The sequence below is a fragment of the Somniosus microcephalus genome, chromosome 13 (assembly GCF_052327205.1).
Source record: "Somniosus microcephalus isolate GS21.2 chromosome 13, FLI_Smic_1.0, whole genome shotgun sequence".
NCBI classification, from domain to species: domain Eukaryota; kingdom Metazoa; phylum Chordata; class Chondrichthyes; order Squaliformes; family Somniosidae; genus Somniosus; species Somniosus microcephalus.
This window is the reverse complement of record NC_140999.1, coordinates 2,196,412-2,209,616: the sequence shown is the minus strand read 5'-3', so window position 1 is coordinate 2,209,616 and position 13,205 is coordinate 2,196,412. Positions and strand designations below refer to the sequence as shown.

Genomic DNA, 13,205 nt, shown 5'->3' with positions numbered 1-13,205 from the left:
CGGAGCTCCGGCACGGCAAGAGAGCCCCAGGTGGGCAGAGGAAACGCTTCAAGGACACCCTCAAAGCCTCCTTGAAAAAAGTGCAACATCCCCACCGACACCTGGGAATCCCTGGCCCAAGACCGCACAAAGTGGAGGAGAAGCATCCGGGAAGGCGCCAAACACCTCGAGTCTCTTCGCTGGGAGCAAGCGGAAGCCAAGCGCAGGCAGCGGAAGGAGCGCACGTCAACCCAAGCACCCCACCCACCCACCCCTTCAACCACCGCCTGCCCCACCTGTGACAGAGACTGTAGGTCCCGCATTGGACTCATCAGTCACCTGAGATCTCATTTTTAGCATGGAAGCAAGTCATCCTCGGCTCCGAGGGACTGCCTAAGAAGGGAAGAATTCTCCTGATCTGACGATTTGCACCTGGCTCGGGCAATAATCCAGAGATTATTTTTCCTACCTCCTATGTTAAGATGACTGGTCCAGAATTCCCTGGACATGTTCTCTCCCCCTTCTTAAATATCGGTATTACGTTCGCTATCCGCCAGTCCTCTGGCACAACACCTTTTTCGAACGAATTATTAAATATGTGTAGTAATGCCTCTGCTATCTCTTCCTTAGATTCTTTTAAAATGCGTGGATGCAATCCATCCGGACCAGGGGTTTTATCCTCTTTAAGTTTGATTAATATTTCTCCTCTTTTTATTTTAAATGCAATTATCTCATTTCTAATCTCATCATCCGATGTCACGTCCACCTGTTCTGTTTAGAAAGGATACACTGGCCTTGGAAGGAGTGCAGATTGACCAGAATGTCACCAGGGCTCCCAGGGTTAGATTATGAGGAGAGATTACAGAAACTAGGCTTGTGTTCCCTGGAATGTAGAAGGTTAAGGGGCGGTTTGATTGATTGATTGTTTTACGGCACAATTTGATTGTTTTTAGGATTTTGAAAGGAATTGATAAGGTAGATAGAGAACCTTGTTCCGCTGGTGGGGGAGTCGAGGACAAGGGGACAAAACCCTAAAATCCGAGCCAGGCCGTTCAGGAGAGAAGTTGGGAAACACTTCTCCCCACAAAGGGTGGTCGAAGCGTGGAACTCTCGCCCACAAAAAGCCGTAAATGCTGGGGCTCAATTAATCGTTTTAAACCTGAGATCGATGGATTTTTGCTAGACAGGGTTTAAAAGGATATGGAGCCAAGGCAGGTGGATGGAGTTGAGATACAGACCAGTCACGATCTCACTGAATGGGGGAACAGGCTCGAGGGGCTGAATGGCCTCCTCCTGTTCTTGCTAGACTCTGGAACAGTACCCATGGATTGGAGGGTAGCTAATGTTACCCCACTATTCAAAAAAGGTGGTAGAGAAAAAGCGGGGAATTATAGACCGGTAAGCCTGACATCGGTAGTGGGGAAAATGCTAGAGTCCATTATAAAAGATGTAATAGCAGAGCACTTGGAAAACAGTGACAGGATCGGACAAAGTCAATATGGATTTACAAAAGGTAAATCATGCTTGACTAATCTACTGGAATTTTTTGAGGATGTAACTGGTAGAATAGATAAGGGAGAACCAGTGGATGTGGTGTATTTGGATTTTCAGAAGGCTTTCGATAAGGTCCCACATAAGAGATTAGCGTGTAAAGTTAAGGCACATGGGATTGGGGGCAAGGTATTGACTTGGATAGAGAACTGGTTGGCGGACAGAAAGCAAAGAGTTGGAATAAACGGGTCATTTTCCGAGTGGCAGGCAGTGACTAGTGGGGTACCGCAGGGATCGGTCCTTGGACCCCAGCTGTTCACAATATGTATTAATGATCTGGACGAGGGAATTGGATGTAATATCTCCAAATTTGCAGACGACACAAAGCTGGGTGGGAGGGTAAGCTGTGAGGAGGATGTCGTGAAACTCCAGTACGATTTGGACAGGTTGGGTGATTGGGCAGAAACATGGCAAATGCACTATAATGTGGATAAATGTGAGGTTATCCACTTTGGTGGCAAAAACAGGAAGGCAGATTATTATTTGAATGGCAATAGATTGGGAGAAGGGGAAGTGCAAAGAGACCTGGGTGTTATTGTGCACCAGTCGCTGAAGGTAAGCATGCAGGTGCAGCAGGCGGTTAAGAAGGCAAATGGTATGTTGGCCTTCGTAGCAAGAGGGTTCGAGTACAGGAACAAGGATGTCTTGCTACAGTTGTACAGGGCCTTGGTGAGACCGCACCTTGAGCATTGTGTGCAGTTTTGGTCACCTTATCTGAGGAAGGACGTTCTTGCCATGGAGGGAGTGCAGCGAAGATTCACCAGGCTGATACCTGGGATGGCAGGAATGACGTATGAGGAGAGATTGTGTCGATTGGGCTTATACTCACTGGAGTTTAGAAGATTGAGAGGGGATCTCATCGAAACGTATAAAATTCTGTCAGGTCTGGACAGACTAGATGCAGGAAGGATGTTTCTGATGGCCGGGGAGTCCAGAACCAGGGGTCACAGTCTAAGGATAAGGGGTAAGCCATTTAGGACAGAGATGAGGAGGAATTTCTTCACCCAGAGAGTGGTGAACCTGTGGAATTCTCTACCACAGAAGGTGGTGGAGGCCAGTTCATTAAATATATTCAAGAAAGAGTTGGATATATTTCTTGAGGCTAAAGGGATCAAGGGATATGGGGAGAAGGCAGGGACAGGGTACTGAATTTGGATGATCAGCCATGATCGCATTGAATGGCGGAGCAGGCTCGAGGGGCCGAATGGCCGACTCCTGCTCCTATCTTCTATGTTTCTATGTTCCAAACGGACGGTGTTGCACGGGGAAAGGGTGGCTGGTTAACGGGGGTGTTGGGCGAGGGTGGAATTAGTCCTTTCTATACTCGGAGCTGGAGCTGCTTAAACAGGGAAGCCTTTTGATATTCACTTCACTCAATTATTTTTTTGTCGATATTCTCACTCGGCCGGAAGCTCTGATTCTCGCTGGTTTAGGCTCCACGGGTCCTCACCCAAGTGGCCATTCTTCCCGTGTGAGCCGAGACGATGATCGTCAGCAGCCTATTTGACCGGGGGGAGCAGCACAGTTGCGCCTGATCCTGTCCTGACCCGATGTCCCACCCCCAGCTCGCACTTTCTGGGCAGTGATCCAGAGCAGGAACTCTCTCATCAGCTCACAGCGCTGGCTGGGTCTGAAAGTCATTCATCAAGAGAATAGCACATGTTGCAGCAGAGCTACACAATGCACCCCTCCGATAACCGTGCTGTGAGATCGATATAACCAGATATTCCCCACTGTCACAGACTGACCTGTTGCTGGCTCAGCGTGAGTGCCCCCTGGACATGGTGCTGCTCTCGTACCCGCCGTGAAACGCGATGAGATCAATCTCCCATGTATTGAGAGATGGGAGCAGGTGAGAGACAGTGGGCAGCAGCCTAAATGATTCAGCACTTTATCCCTTCCCCCCCTTCCCGGCATTATTCGTGCCCTGTGTGACCTTGCCTCCTCATGTGATGCAGTGGGAGCGGCGAGGAGCCACTTAAGAGACCAGAATGTAATTTAAGCAGCTGCTAAACTCTGTATGCAACCCTCCCCCAGCCAGCAGCGTCCCGCCAGCCTCCCAATCAGTGTGTATCAACCCTTCACCGCATTAACACAGAAACATCACCTCCCGGACACAGCCCCCCGCCCCCCACCGAGTCCCTGTGTGAAATCGGTCAACTCTTCCTAGGATTCCCCCCCTGTCTGTACGGTGTGTGTGTGTGTGATTTGCAAAATGGGACAAACACCCAATTGAGATCCTACATGCAGAATTCTGTAAAAGTATCCTCCGGACTCAAAGGAAAACAGTAAACAATGCATGCAGGGCGGAACTAGGCCAATATCCATTAATAATCACTATCCAAAAAAGAGCCACCAAATTTTGGAATCACCTACAAATGAGCAATCCCCAATGCTATCACTACGACGCCCTGAAATGCCAAGAGCTGACCATAAAGAAGAATACCCTCAGTCAACTAGTCCTGGGACTCAGTGAAGTAACGACTAACAATACCCAGCCCCAGGACAGTGACAGGGTAACACAAAGAATTCGACCCAACACAATCGTCGCTAAGCAAAAGGAAAAATATCTGTCATATTGGGCAGAAACAACAAAAACCCAAAGCAAACTCAATTGCTACTTGGCCCTAAACAGACAATACAACATAGCTGATTACCTGACCATGGTAAAGGATAACAAACTGAGAAGAACCTTGACAAGGTACAGACTTAGCGAACATAGCCTAGCGATCGAAAAAGGCAGACACAGGCAGACCAGGCTGCCAAGAGAGGACAGGATATGCTCTCACTGCAGTCAGGGAGTGGTGGAGACAGAGATGCACTTCCTCACAGCTTGTGGAAAATATCAGGGCATCAGGGAGAATTTCTACCAAAAATTCTCACAAATATGCCCTGATTTCAGAAATCTGAATGACAACCAAAAACTCCCATTCCTACTGGGAGAGGAGAGAAGCTGTATAACACTGGCGGCACACTATGTTACAGCTTGCCATGAACAGAGGGACAACCAGTAAACTAAGAAAAGAATATATATAAACAACGCGAATGTATATTTATACACTCAGGGATATACCTGTTTATACACTGTATGAATGGAACCGTGTTTATGTGTTCAACCATAAATGTATTTTGATGCTTTGGCAACATAAGATGTACCTTATCATGCCAATAAAGCGATTTGTATTGTATTGTATTGTATTGTGTGTGGCGGGGGGGGGGGGGCGTGTAGTTTGAAATGGATCAATCACTTCCTGGCTGATTTCCTCTCTCTCTCTAACCCAGGGCCCAGGGGTCACTGGACAGTGATCAGGAGCAGGTACCCTGGCTGATTTCCCCTCTCTCTAACCCAGGGGTCACTGGGCAGTGATCAGGAGCAGGAACCCTGGCTGATTTCCCCTCTCTCTAACCCAGGGGTCACTGGGCAGTGATCAGGAGCAGGAACCCTGGCTGATTTCCCCTCTCTCTAACCCAGGGGTCACTGGGCAGTGATCAGGAGCAGGAATCCTGGCTGATTTCCTCTCTCTCTAACCCCGGGGTCACTGGGCAGTGATCAGGAGCAGGAACCCTGGCTGATTTCCTCTCTCTCTAACCCCGGGGTCACTGGGCAGTGATCAGGAGCAGGAACCCTGGCTGATTTCCCCTCTCTCTAACCCAGGGGTCACTGGACAGTGATCAGGAGCAGGAACCCTGGCTGATTTCCCCTCTCTCTCTAACCCAGGGGTCACTGGGCAGTGATCAGGAGCAGGAACCCTGGCTGATTTCCCCTCTCTCTAACCCAGGGGTCACTGGGCAGTGATCAGGAGCAGGAATCCTGGCTGATTTCCTCTCTCTCTAACCCCGGGGTCACTGGGCAGTGATCAGGAGCAGGAACCCTGGCTGATTTCCTCTCTCTCTAACCCCGGGGTCACTGGGCAGTGATCAGGAGCAGGAACCCTGGCTGATTTCCCCTCTCTCTAACCCAGGGGTCACTGGGCAGTGATCAGGAGCAGGAACCCTGGCTGATTTCCTCTCTCCAGGCCCCTAATCTCTCGCTCCAGGCCTACATGTATAAAGAGATAAAGGAGCGGGGCATAGATGAGTTCTTTCTGTGTGGGTGCCTTTGCGAATACAGAGAGAGGCACGGTGGCATAGTGGTTAGCACTGTTGCCTCACAGCGCCAGGGACCCCGGTTCGAATCCAGCCTTGGGTGACTGTCTGTGTGGAGTTTGCACATTCTCCCCGTGTTTGCGTGGGTTTCCTCCGGGTGCTCCGGTTTCCTCCCACAGTCCAAAGATGTGTGGGTTAGGTTGATTTGGCTATGATAAATTGACCCTTAGTGTTAGGGGATTAAATACGTGGGGTTACGGGGATTGGGTGGGATATGTGTCGGTGCAGGCTCGATGGGCTGAAATGGCCTCTATCTGCACTGTGGGGATTCTGTGATTCTCTGTGATTCTGTGAGGTGGAGGACGAGCTGTGAAAGCTGCCTTAAAATGAAGCCGATAGACTCCTTGGCTTTGTAAGTAGAGGCATGGAGTAGAAAGAGAGAAAAGAAAGACAGACTTACATTTCTATAGCGCCTTTCACCACCTCGGGACGTCCGAAAGTGCTTCACAGCCAATGAAGTACTTTTTGAAGTGGAGTCACTGTTGTAATGTAGGAAACACGGCAGCCAATTTGCGCACAGCAAGCTCCCATAAACAGCAATGTGATAATGAGCAGATAATCTGTTTTTAGTGATGTTGTTTGAGGGATAAATATTGGCCCCAGGACACCGGGGAGAACTCCCCCCTGCTCTTCTTTGAAATAGTGCCCTGGGATCTTTTACATCCACCTGAGAGAGCAGACGAGGCCTCGGTTTAACGTTTCATCCAAAAGACGGCACCTCCGACAGTGCGGCACTCCCTCAGCACTGCACTGGGAGTGTCGGCTTAGATTTTTGTACTCAAGACTCTGGAGTGGGACTTGAACCCACAACCTTCTGACTCAGGGGCGAGAGTGCTGCCCACTGAACCACACTGTACAAAAGCAAGGAAGTGATGCTAAACCTCTATCCAACACTGGTTAGGCCCCAGCTGGAGTATTGTGTCCAATTCTGGGCACCGCACTTTAGGAAGGACGTCGAGGCCTTGCAGAGGGTGCAGAGGAGATTTACTAGAATGATCCCAGGGATGAGGGGCTTCAGTTATGTGGAGAGACTGGAGGAGATGGGATTGTTCTCCTTAGAGCAGAGGTGGGCAAGAGGAGATTTGCTAGAGGTGTTCAAAAACATGAAGGGTTTTGATAGAATAAATAAGGAGAAACTGTTCCAGTGGCAGGAGGGTCGGTAACCAGAGGACACAGATTGGAGATAATCGGCAAAAGAACCAGAGGGGAGATGAGGAGAATGTTTTTATGCAGCGAGTTGTTGTGATCTGGAATGCGCTGCCTGAAAGGGCGGTGGAAGCAGATTCAATAATAACTTTCACAAGGGAATTGGAGGGGAAAAATGTGCCGGGCTCTGGGGAAAGAGCTGGGGGAGTGGGACTAATTGGAGAGCTCTTTCAAAGAGCCGGCACAGGCACGATGGGCCGAATGGCCTCCTGTGCTGCATCATTCTATGATTCTATGTTCCTATCCTGTTTGTGTCTATGTTTGACCCTCTATCGTGTTGTTGCAGTATATGGGCTGTATCGAAGTGGTCAAATCGATGAGATCCCTTGACTTCAACACAAGAACACAGGTCACAAGGTAAGACAATGTCCTCCATTGCTGGCAGTATCTGCTCCTTCTAGACCTTGCACAGGATGAGCCGACAGCTGGGGCTGAACCTGCTCACGGTCATTGGCCTGTTCCTCGACTAAAGAAGCTTAGAACCAAACTGGTAGACGTGTAAATATAATCAATATTCAAATTTCACCCTCGTAGAGATGGTGCTTGTCAGAGATATTGTCTGCTTATTCAATTGTTTTTTTTCACTTGGGGAATCAGCCTCCTGATCATCCCCAGCAAATATCGACACTTTCCCAACACCCCCTCGACATAGACACTGAGAGGGTGTGGAGTCTCCCTCTCTCTCTCTCTCTCTCTCTCTCTCTTTCATTCTCTCTTTCTCCTCTCTCTTTCCTCACTACCCTCTCTCTTCTCCCTCCCTTTCTGTCTTTCCTGATTTCTCTCTCCTTCTGTCTCATCAATAAGTAGTTTATGGTGAGTGAGTGGTGTGTGAAATGACTTCGCACCGTGGTTTTCAGAGCAGGCAGGCCGCGCTGTGCTGACAGCCAGTATTTACTGGTTGAACTGCTCTTCCGCAGTGCTGTGCACAGCAATCAGTGCGGTGATGGGAGTGGGGGTAGAAATAGCAGCACCGATCGATAGGGCAAAGCGAGAGCTGACTGCAGATCTAATCTATTATTGATGAAGCTCCTTAAAGAGCCAGACTTGTTCTTATATAACCGAGAATGTCCAGGCTGGAAACAAAACACAGACCAACCCGTGAATGATAAATAACATTCTGAAAATCTGAATTCAGAGCTGAGGTTAGAATTATTTATTGGGAAGAGAATAGTGAAAGGTGTAATCCAACAGACTTTCACTATGCTCACTGATCGAGCAGTGTAACCTTCGTTAACAATTCATTCTCACTGCTGAGTAACTCCCTCCTCTCCTGAAGGTGCTGACTCTCGCTGGGGTACGCGTCCCCCCCTCTCCTGAAGGCGCTGACTCTCACTGGGGTACGGGTCCCCTCCTCTCCTGAAGGTGCTGACTCTCACTGGGGTACGGGTCCCCTCCTCTCCTGAAGGTGCTGATTCTCACTGGGGTACGGGGCCCCTCCTCTCCTGAAGGTGCTGACTCTCACTGGGGTACGGGTCCCCTCCTCTCCTGAAGGTGCTGACTCTCACTGGGGTACGGGTCCCCTCCTCTCCTGAAGGTGCTGACTCTCACTGGGGTACGGTTCCCCTCCTCTCCTGAAGGCGCTGACTCTCACTGGGGTACGGGTCCCCTCCTCTCCTGAAGGTGCGGACTCTCACTGGGGTACGGGTCCCCTCCTCTCCTGAAGGTGGTAACTCTCACTGGGGTGCGGGTCCCCTCCTCTCCAGAAAGTGCTGACTCTCACTGGGGTACGGGTCCCCATCTCTCCTGAAGGTGCTGACTCTCACTGGGGTACGGGTCCCCTCCTCTCCTGAAGGCGCTGACTCTCACTGGGGTACTGGTCCCCTCCTCTCCTGAAGGTGGTGACTCTCACTGGGGTACTGGTCCCCTCCTCTCCTGAAGGTGCTGACTCTCATTGGGGTACGGGTCCCCTCCTCTCCTGAAGGTGCTGACTCTCACTGGGGTACTGGTCCCCTCCTCTCCTGAAGGTGCTGACACTCACCGGTTGTACGGGTCCCCTCCTCTCCTGAAGGTGCTGACTCTCACTGGGGTACGGGTCCCCTCCTCTCCTGAAGGTGCTGACTCTCACTGGTGTACGGGTCCCCTCCTCTCCTGAAGGTGCTGACTCTCACTGGGGTACGTGTCCCCTCCTCTCCTGAAGGTGCTGATTCTCACTGGGGTATGGGTCCCCTCCTCTCCTGAAGGTGCTGACTCTCACTAGGGTACGGGCCCCCTCCTCTCCTGAAGGTGCTGACTCTCACTGGGGTACGGGTCCCCTCCTCTCCTGAAGGTGCTGACTCTCAGTGGGGTATGGGTCCCCTCCTGTCCTGAAGGTGCTGACTCTCACTGGGGTACGGGTCCCCTCCTCTCCTGAAGGTGCTGACTCTCACTGGGGTACGGGTCCCCTCCTCTCCTGAAGGTGCCGACTCTCACTGGGGTACGTGTCCCCTCCTCTCCTGAAGGTGCTGACTCTCGCTGGGGTACGGGTCCCCTCCTCTCCTGAAGGTGCTGACTCTCACTGGGGTACGGGTCCCCTCCTCTCCTGAAGGTGCTGACTCTCACTGGGGTACGGGTCCCCTCCTCTCCTGAAGGTGCTGACTCTCGCTGGGGTACGGGTCCCCTCCTCTCCTGAAGGTGCTGACTCTCACTGGGGTACGGGTCCCCTCCTCTCCGAAGGTGCCGACTCTGGGGTCTGACTGCCTCACAGTATCTCACCCAAGTGACCCATTCTTCACCTCTGAGCCGAGACAGTGGGTGATCGCAGGCTATGCTACCCTGAGGGCATCACAGCCCAATCCCGTCCTCACTCAGTATCCACACAGACACATTTTTCAGGACTGCTCAAGGGGTCATAACCTGGCCGATGTTTCTCCTCCGAAACCTAGTGAGGCCAGCTCTCGTGTCCTTTCTGCTGGCTCGAGTGAGATGAGTTAAGTCCGCACACTCCAGGGGTACAGCTTGCCGCCTTCCGTTGTGTGTGGCTCAGCTACTCGCTGGGTGAAGTGGTCGGGGTACGGCAGCGCAGTCAGACTAATAACCCTGAGAACAGCAGTTCAAACCCCACCAGGGGCAGTTTGAGAATTTGAATTCACTTGTTTAAAATCCGGGAATGTAAAGCTGGGATCAGCGAAGCTGCTGGATTGTCGTAAAAACAAAGTAAAGGAATCGGATCCTCCCAGGATTAGAAATATTCCCCTTGTCCTGCACGATTCAGGTGATCCTGAGTTTGCAGCCGTGCATCACGAGCTCCGGATGTCTGGGTGAGTGTATGCTGGGATTGGGAGAGCGTGACTCCCGCCGCCAGGCTCGGTAACTGGTAACCTGTTACCGCGCATGTTCTGCTAGTTTAACTAGTTTCACGGCCCTTGGTGCCTTTTATCCTCGGTTTTCACCCCACTTCTCCCCAAACCACTGACTCCCGCTCGGGGGGCATTCCTCACGTGTGAGATTGTCAGATTCCAGCCCAGACAGAGGATTGTTCTCAAATAAAATATTCAACCGACAAAACAAATCCTGAGCATTGCTCTAAAATGCAGTTAGAATAGTGGGGTCAGCGGTGAGAAATACCAATGAGCGAAACAAAAACTTAGACCAGACACGAGACTCGGTGTTCGCACTCTGGCCTCTGAGTCACAAGGTCATGGGTTCGAGCCCCACTCCAGAGACTTGAGCACATAATCCAGGCTGACACTCCCAGTGTGGTACTGAGGGAACGCTGCACTGTCAGAGGGGCAGTACTGAGGGAACGCTGCACTGTCAGAGGGGCAGTACTGAGGGAGCGCCGCACTGTCAGAGGGGCAGTACTGAGGGATTGCCGCACTGTCGGAGTGGCAGTACTGAGGGAGAGCTGCACTGTCGGAGGGGCAGTACTGAGGGATTGCCGCACTGTCGGAGTGGCAGTACTGAGGGAGCGCTGCACTGTCGGAGGGGCACTACTGAGGAAATTTTTTGAGGATGTAACTGGTAAAATAGATAAAGGAGAACCAGTGGATGTGGTGTATTTGGACTTTCAAAAGGCTTTCGATAAGGTCCCACATAAGAGGTTAGCATGTAAAGTTAAGGCGCATGGGATTGGGGGCAAGGTATTGACTTGGATAGAGAACTGGTTGGCAGACAGAAAGCAAAGAGTTGGAATAAACGGGTCTTTTTCCGAGTGGCAGGCTGTGACTAGTGGGGTACCGTAGGGATCGGTCCTTGGACCCCAGCTATTCACAATATATATTAATGATCTAGACAAGGGAACTAGATGTAATATCTCCAAGTTTGCAGACGACACAAAGCTGGGTGGGCGTGTGTGCTGTGAGGAGGATGCAGAGAAACTCCAGGATGATTTGGACAGGTTGGGCGATATGGCAGACGCAGTATAATGTGGATAAATGTGAGGTTATCCAGTTTGGTGGCATAGCTGACGTGTCCCTACGGGGACTAAGCATTCCATTGTACTAGTTACATATGGCAAATAAAATTGAATTGAAAACAGGAAGGCAGATTATTATCTGAATGGCAATAGATTGGGAGAAGGGGAAGTGCAACGTGACCTGGGTGTCCTTGTGCACCAGTCGCTGAAGGTAAGCATGCAGGTGCAGCAGGCGGTTAAGAAGGCAAATGGTATGTTGGCCTTCGTAGCAAGAGGGTTCGAGTACAGGAACAAGGATGTCTTACTGCAGTTATACAGGGCCTTGGTGAGACCACATCTTGAGTATTGTGTGCAGTTTTGGTCGCCTTATCTGAGGAAGGATGTTCTTGCCATGGAGGGAGTTCAGTGAAGATTCACCAGGCTGATACCTGGGATGGCAGGAATGACGTATGAGGAGAGATTGGGTCGATTGGGATTATACTTGCTGGAGTTTAGAAGAATGAGAGGGGATCTCATTGAAACTTATAAAATTTTAACAGGACTAGACAGACGAGATGCAGGAAGGATGTTCCCGATGGTCGGGGAGTCCAGAACCAGGGGTCACAGTCTAAGGATAAGGGGTAAGCCATTTAGGACAGAAATGAGGAGGAATTTCTTCACCTAGAGAGTGGTGAACCTGTGGAATTCTCTACCACAGAAGGCAGTAGAGGCCAATTCATTAAATATATTCAAGAAGGAGTTGGATATATTTCTTAAGGCTAATCGGATCAAGGGGTATGGGGAGAAGGCAGGGACAGGGTACTGAATTTGGATGATCAGCCATGATCGCATTGAATGGCGGAGCAGGCTCGAGGGGCCGAATGGCCTACTCCTGCTCCTATCATCTATGTTTCTATGAGGGAGCACTGCACTGTCGGAGGGGCAGTACTGGGAACGCCGTACTGTCGGAGGGGCAGTACTGAGGGAGCGCCGCACTGTCGGAGGGGCAGTACTGAGGGAGCACTGCACTGTCGGAGGGGCAGTACTGAGGGAGCGCCGCACTGTCGGAGGGGTAGTACTGAGGGAACGCCGTACTGTCGGAGGGGCAGTACTGAGGGAGCGCTGCACTGTCGGAGGGGCAGTACTGAGGGAGCGCCGTACTGTCGGAGGGGCAGTACTGAGGGAGCGCCGCACTGTCGGAGGGGCAGTACTGAGGGAGCGCCGCACTGTCGGAGGGGCAGTACTGAGGGAGCGCCACCCTGTCGGAGGGGCAGTACTGAGGGAGCGCCGCACTGTCGGAGGGGCAGTACTGAGGGAGTGCTGCACTGTCGGAGGGGCAGTACTGAGGGAGCGCCACCCTGTCGGAGGGGCAGTACTGAGGGAGCGCCGCACTGTCGGAGGGGCAGTATTGAGGGAGCGCCGCACTGTCGGAGGGGTAGTACTGAGGGTGCACGGCACTGATGGAGGGAAGATTACACGGCCACTATTTGAAGAGCAGGGGAGTTCGCCCCTGTGTCCTAGAAATATTGATCCCTTAACTCACATCACTGAAACAGATTATCTGCTCATTTATCTCATTGCTGTTTGTGGGATCTTGCTTTGCGCACATGGGCTGCCGTGTTTCTTACATCGCAACGGTGACCACACTTCAAAAGTAGTTAATTGGCTGTGAAGCGCTTTGGGATTTCCTCAAGTCATGAAAGGTGTTAGGAGCAGTCACACTGGGGCTCGGTCACACTGGGGCTCGGTCACGCTGGGGCTCGGTCACACTGGGCTCGGTCACGCTGGGGCTCGGTCACACTGGGGCTCGGTCACACTGGGGCTCGGTCACACTGGGCTCGGTCACACTGGGCTCGGTCACACTGGGGCTCGGTCACACTGGGCTCGGTCACACTGGGGCTCGGTCACACTGGGCTCGGTCACGCTGGGCTCGGTCACACTGGGGCTCGGTCACACTGGGGCTCGGTCACACTGGGCTCGGTCACGCTGGGGCTCGGTCACACTGGGCTCG

At 51.7% G+C, this 13,205-nt stretch overlaps 1 protein-coding gene across 2 annotated transcripts in view; it reads left to right on the top strand.

Moving 5' to 3' along the window:
* shc2 (SHC (Src homology 2 domain containing) transforming protein 2) overlaps positions 1 to 13,205 on the top strand; it is a 52,551-nt gene that overhangs the window by 8,067 nt on the left and 31,279 nt on the right. The window contains exons 1-2 of one of the 2 annotated variants that reach the window (XM_086004332.1): positions 3,139 to 3,382; positions 7,169 to 7,239. In XM_086004332.1, the coding sequence (XP_085860458.1) occupies positions 7,172 to 7,239 (68 nt within the window). In that variant the 5' untranslated portion in view covers positions 3,139 to 3,382; positions 7,169 to 7,171. Of the gene's footprint in view, positions 1 to 3,138; positions 3,383 to 7,168; positions 7,240 to 13,205 lie in introns of those variants that run through there. The other variant, XM_086004331.1, reaches the window with a different exon arrangement.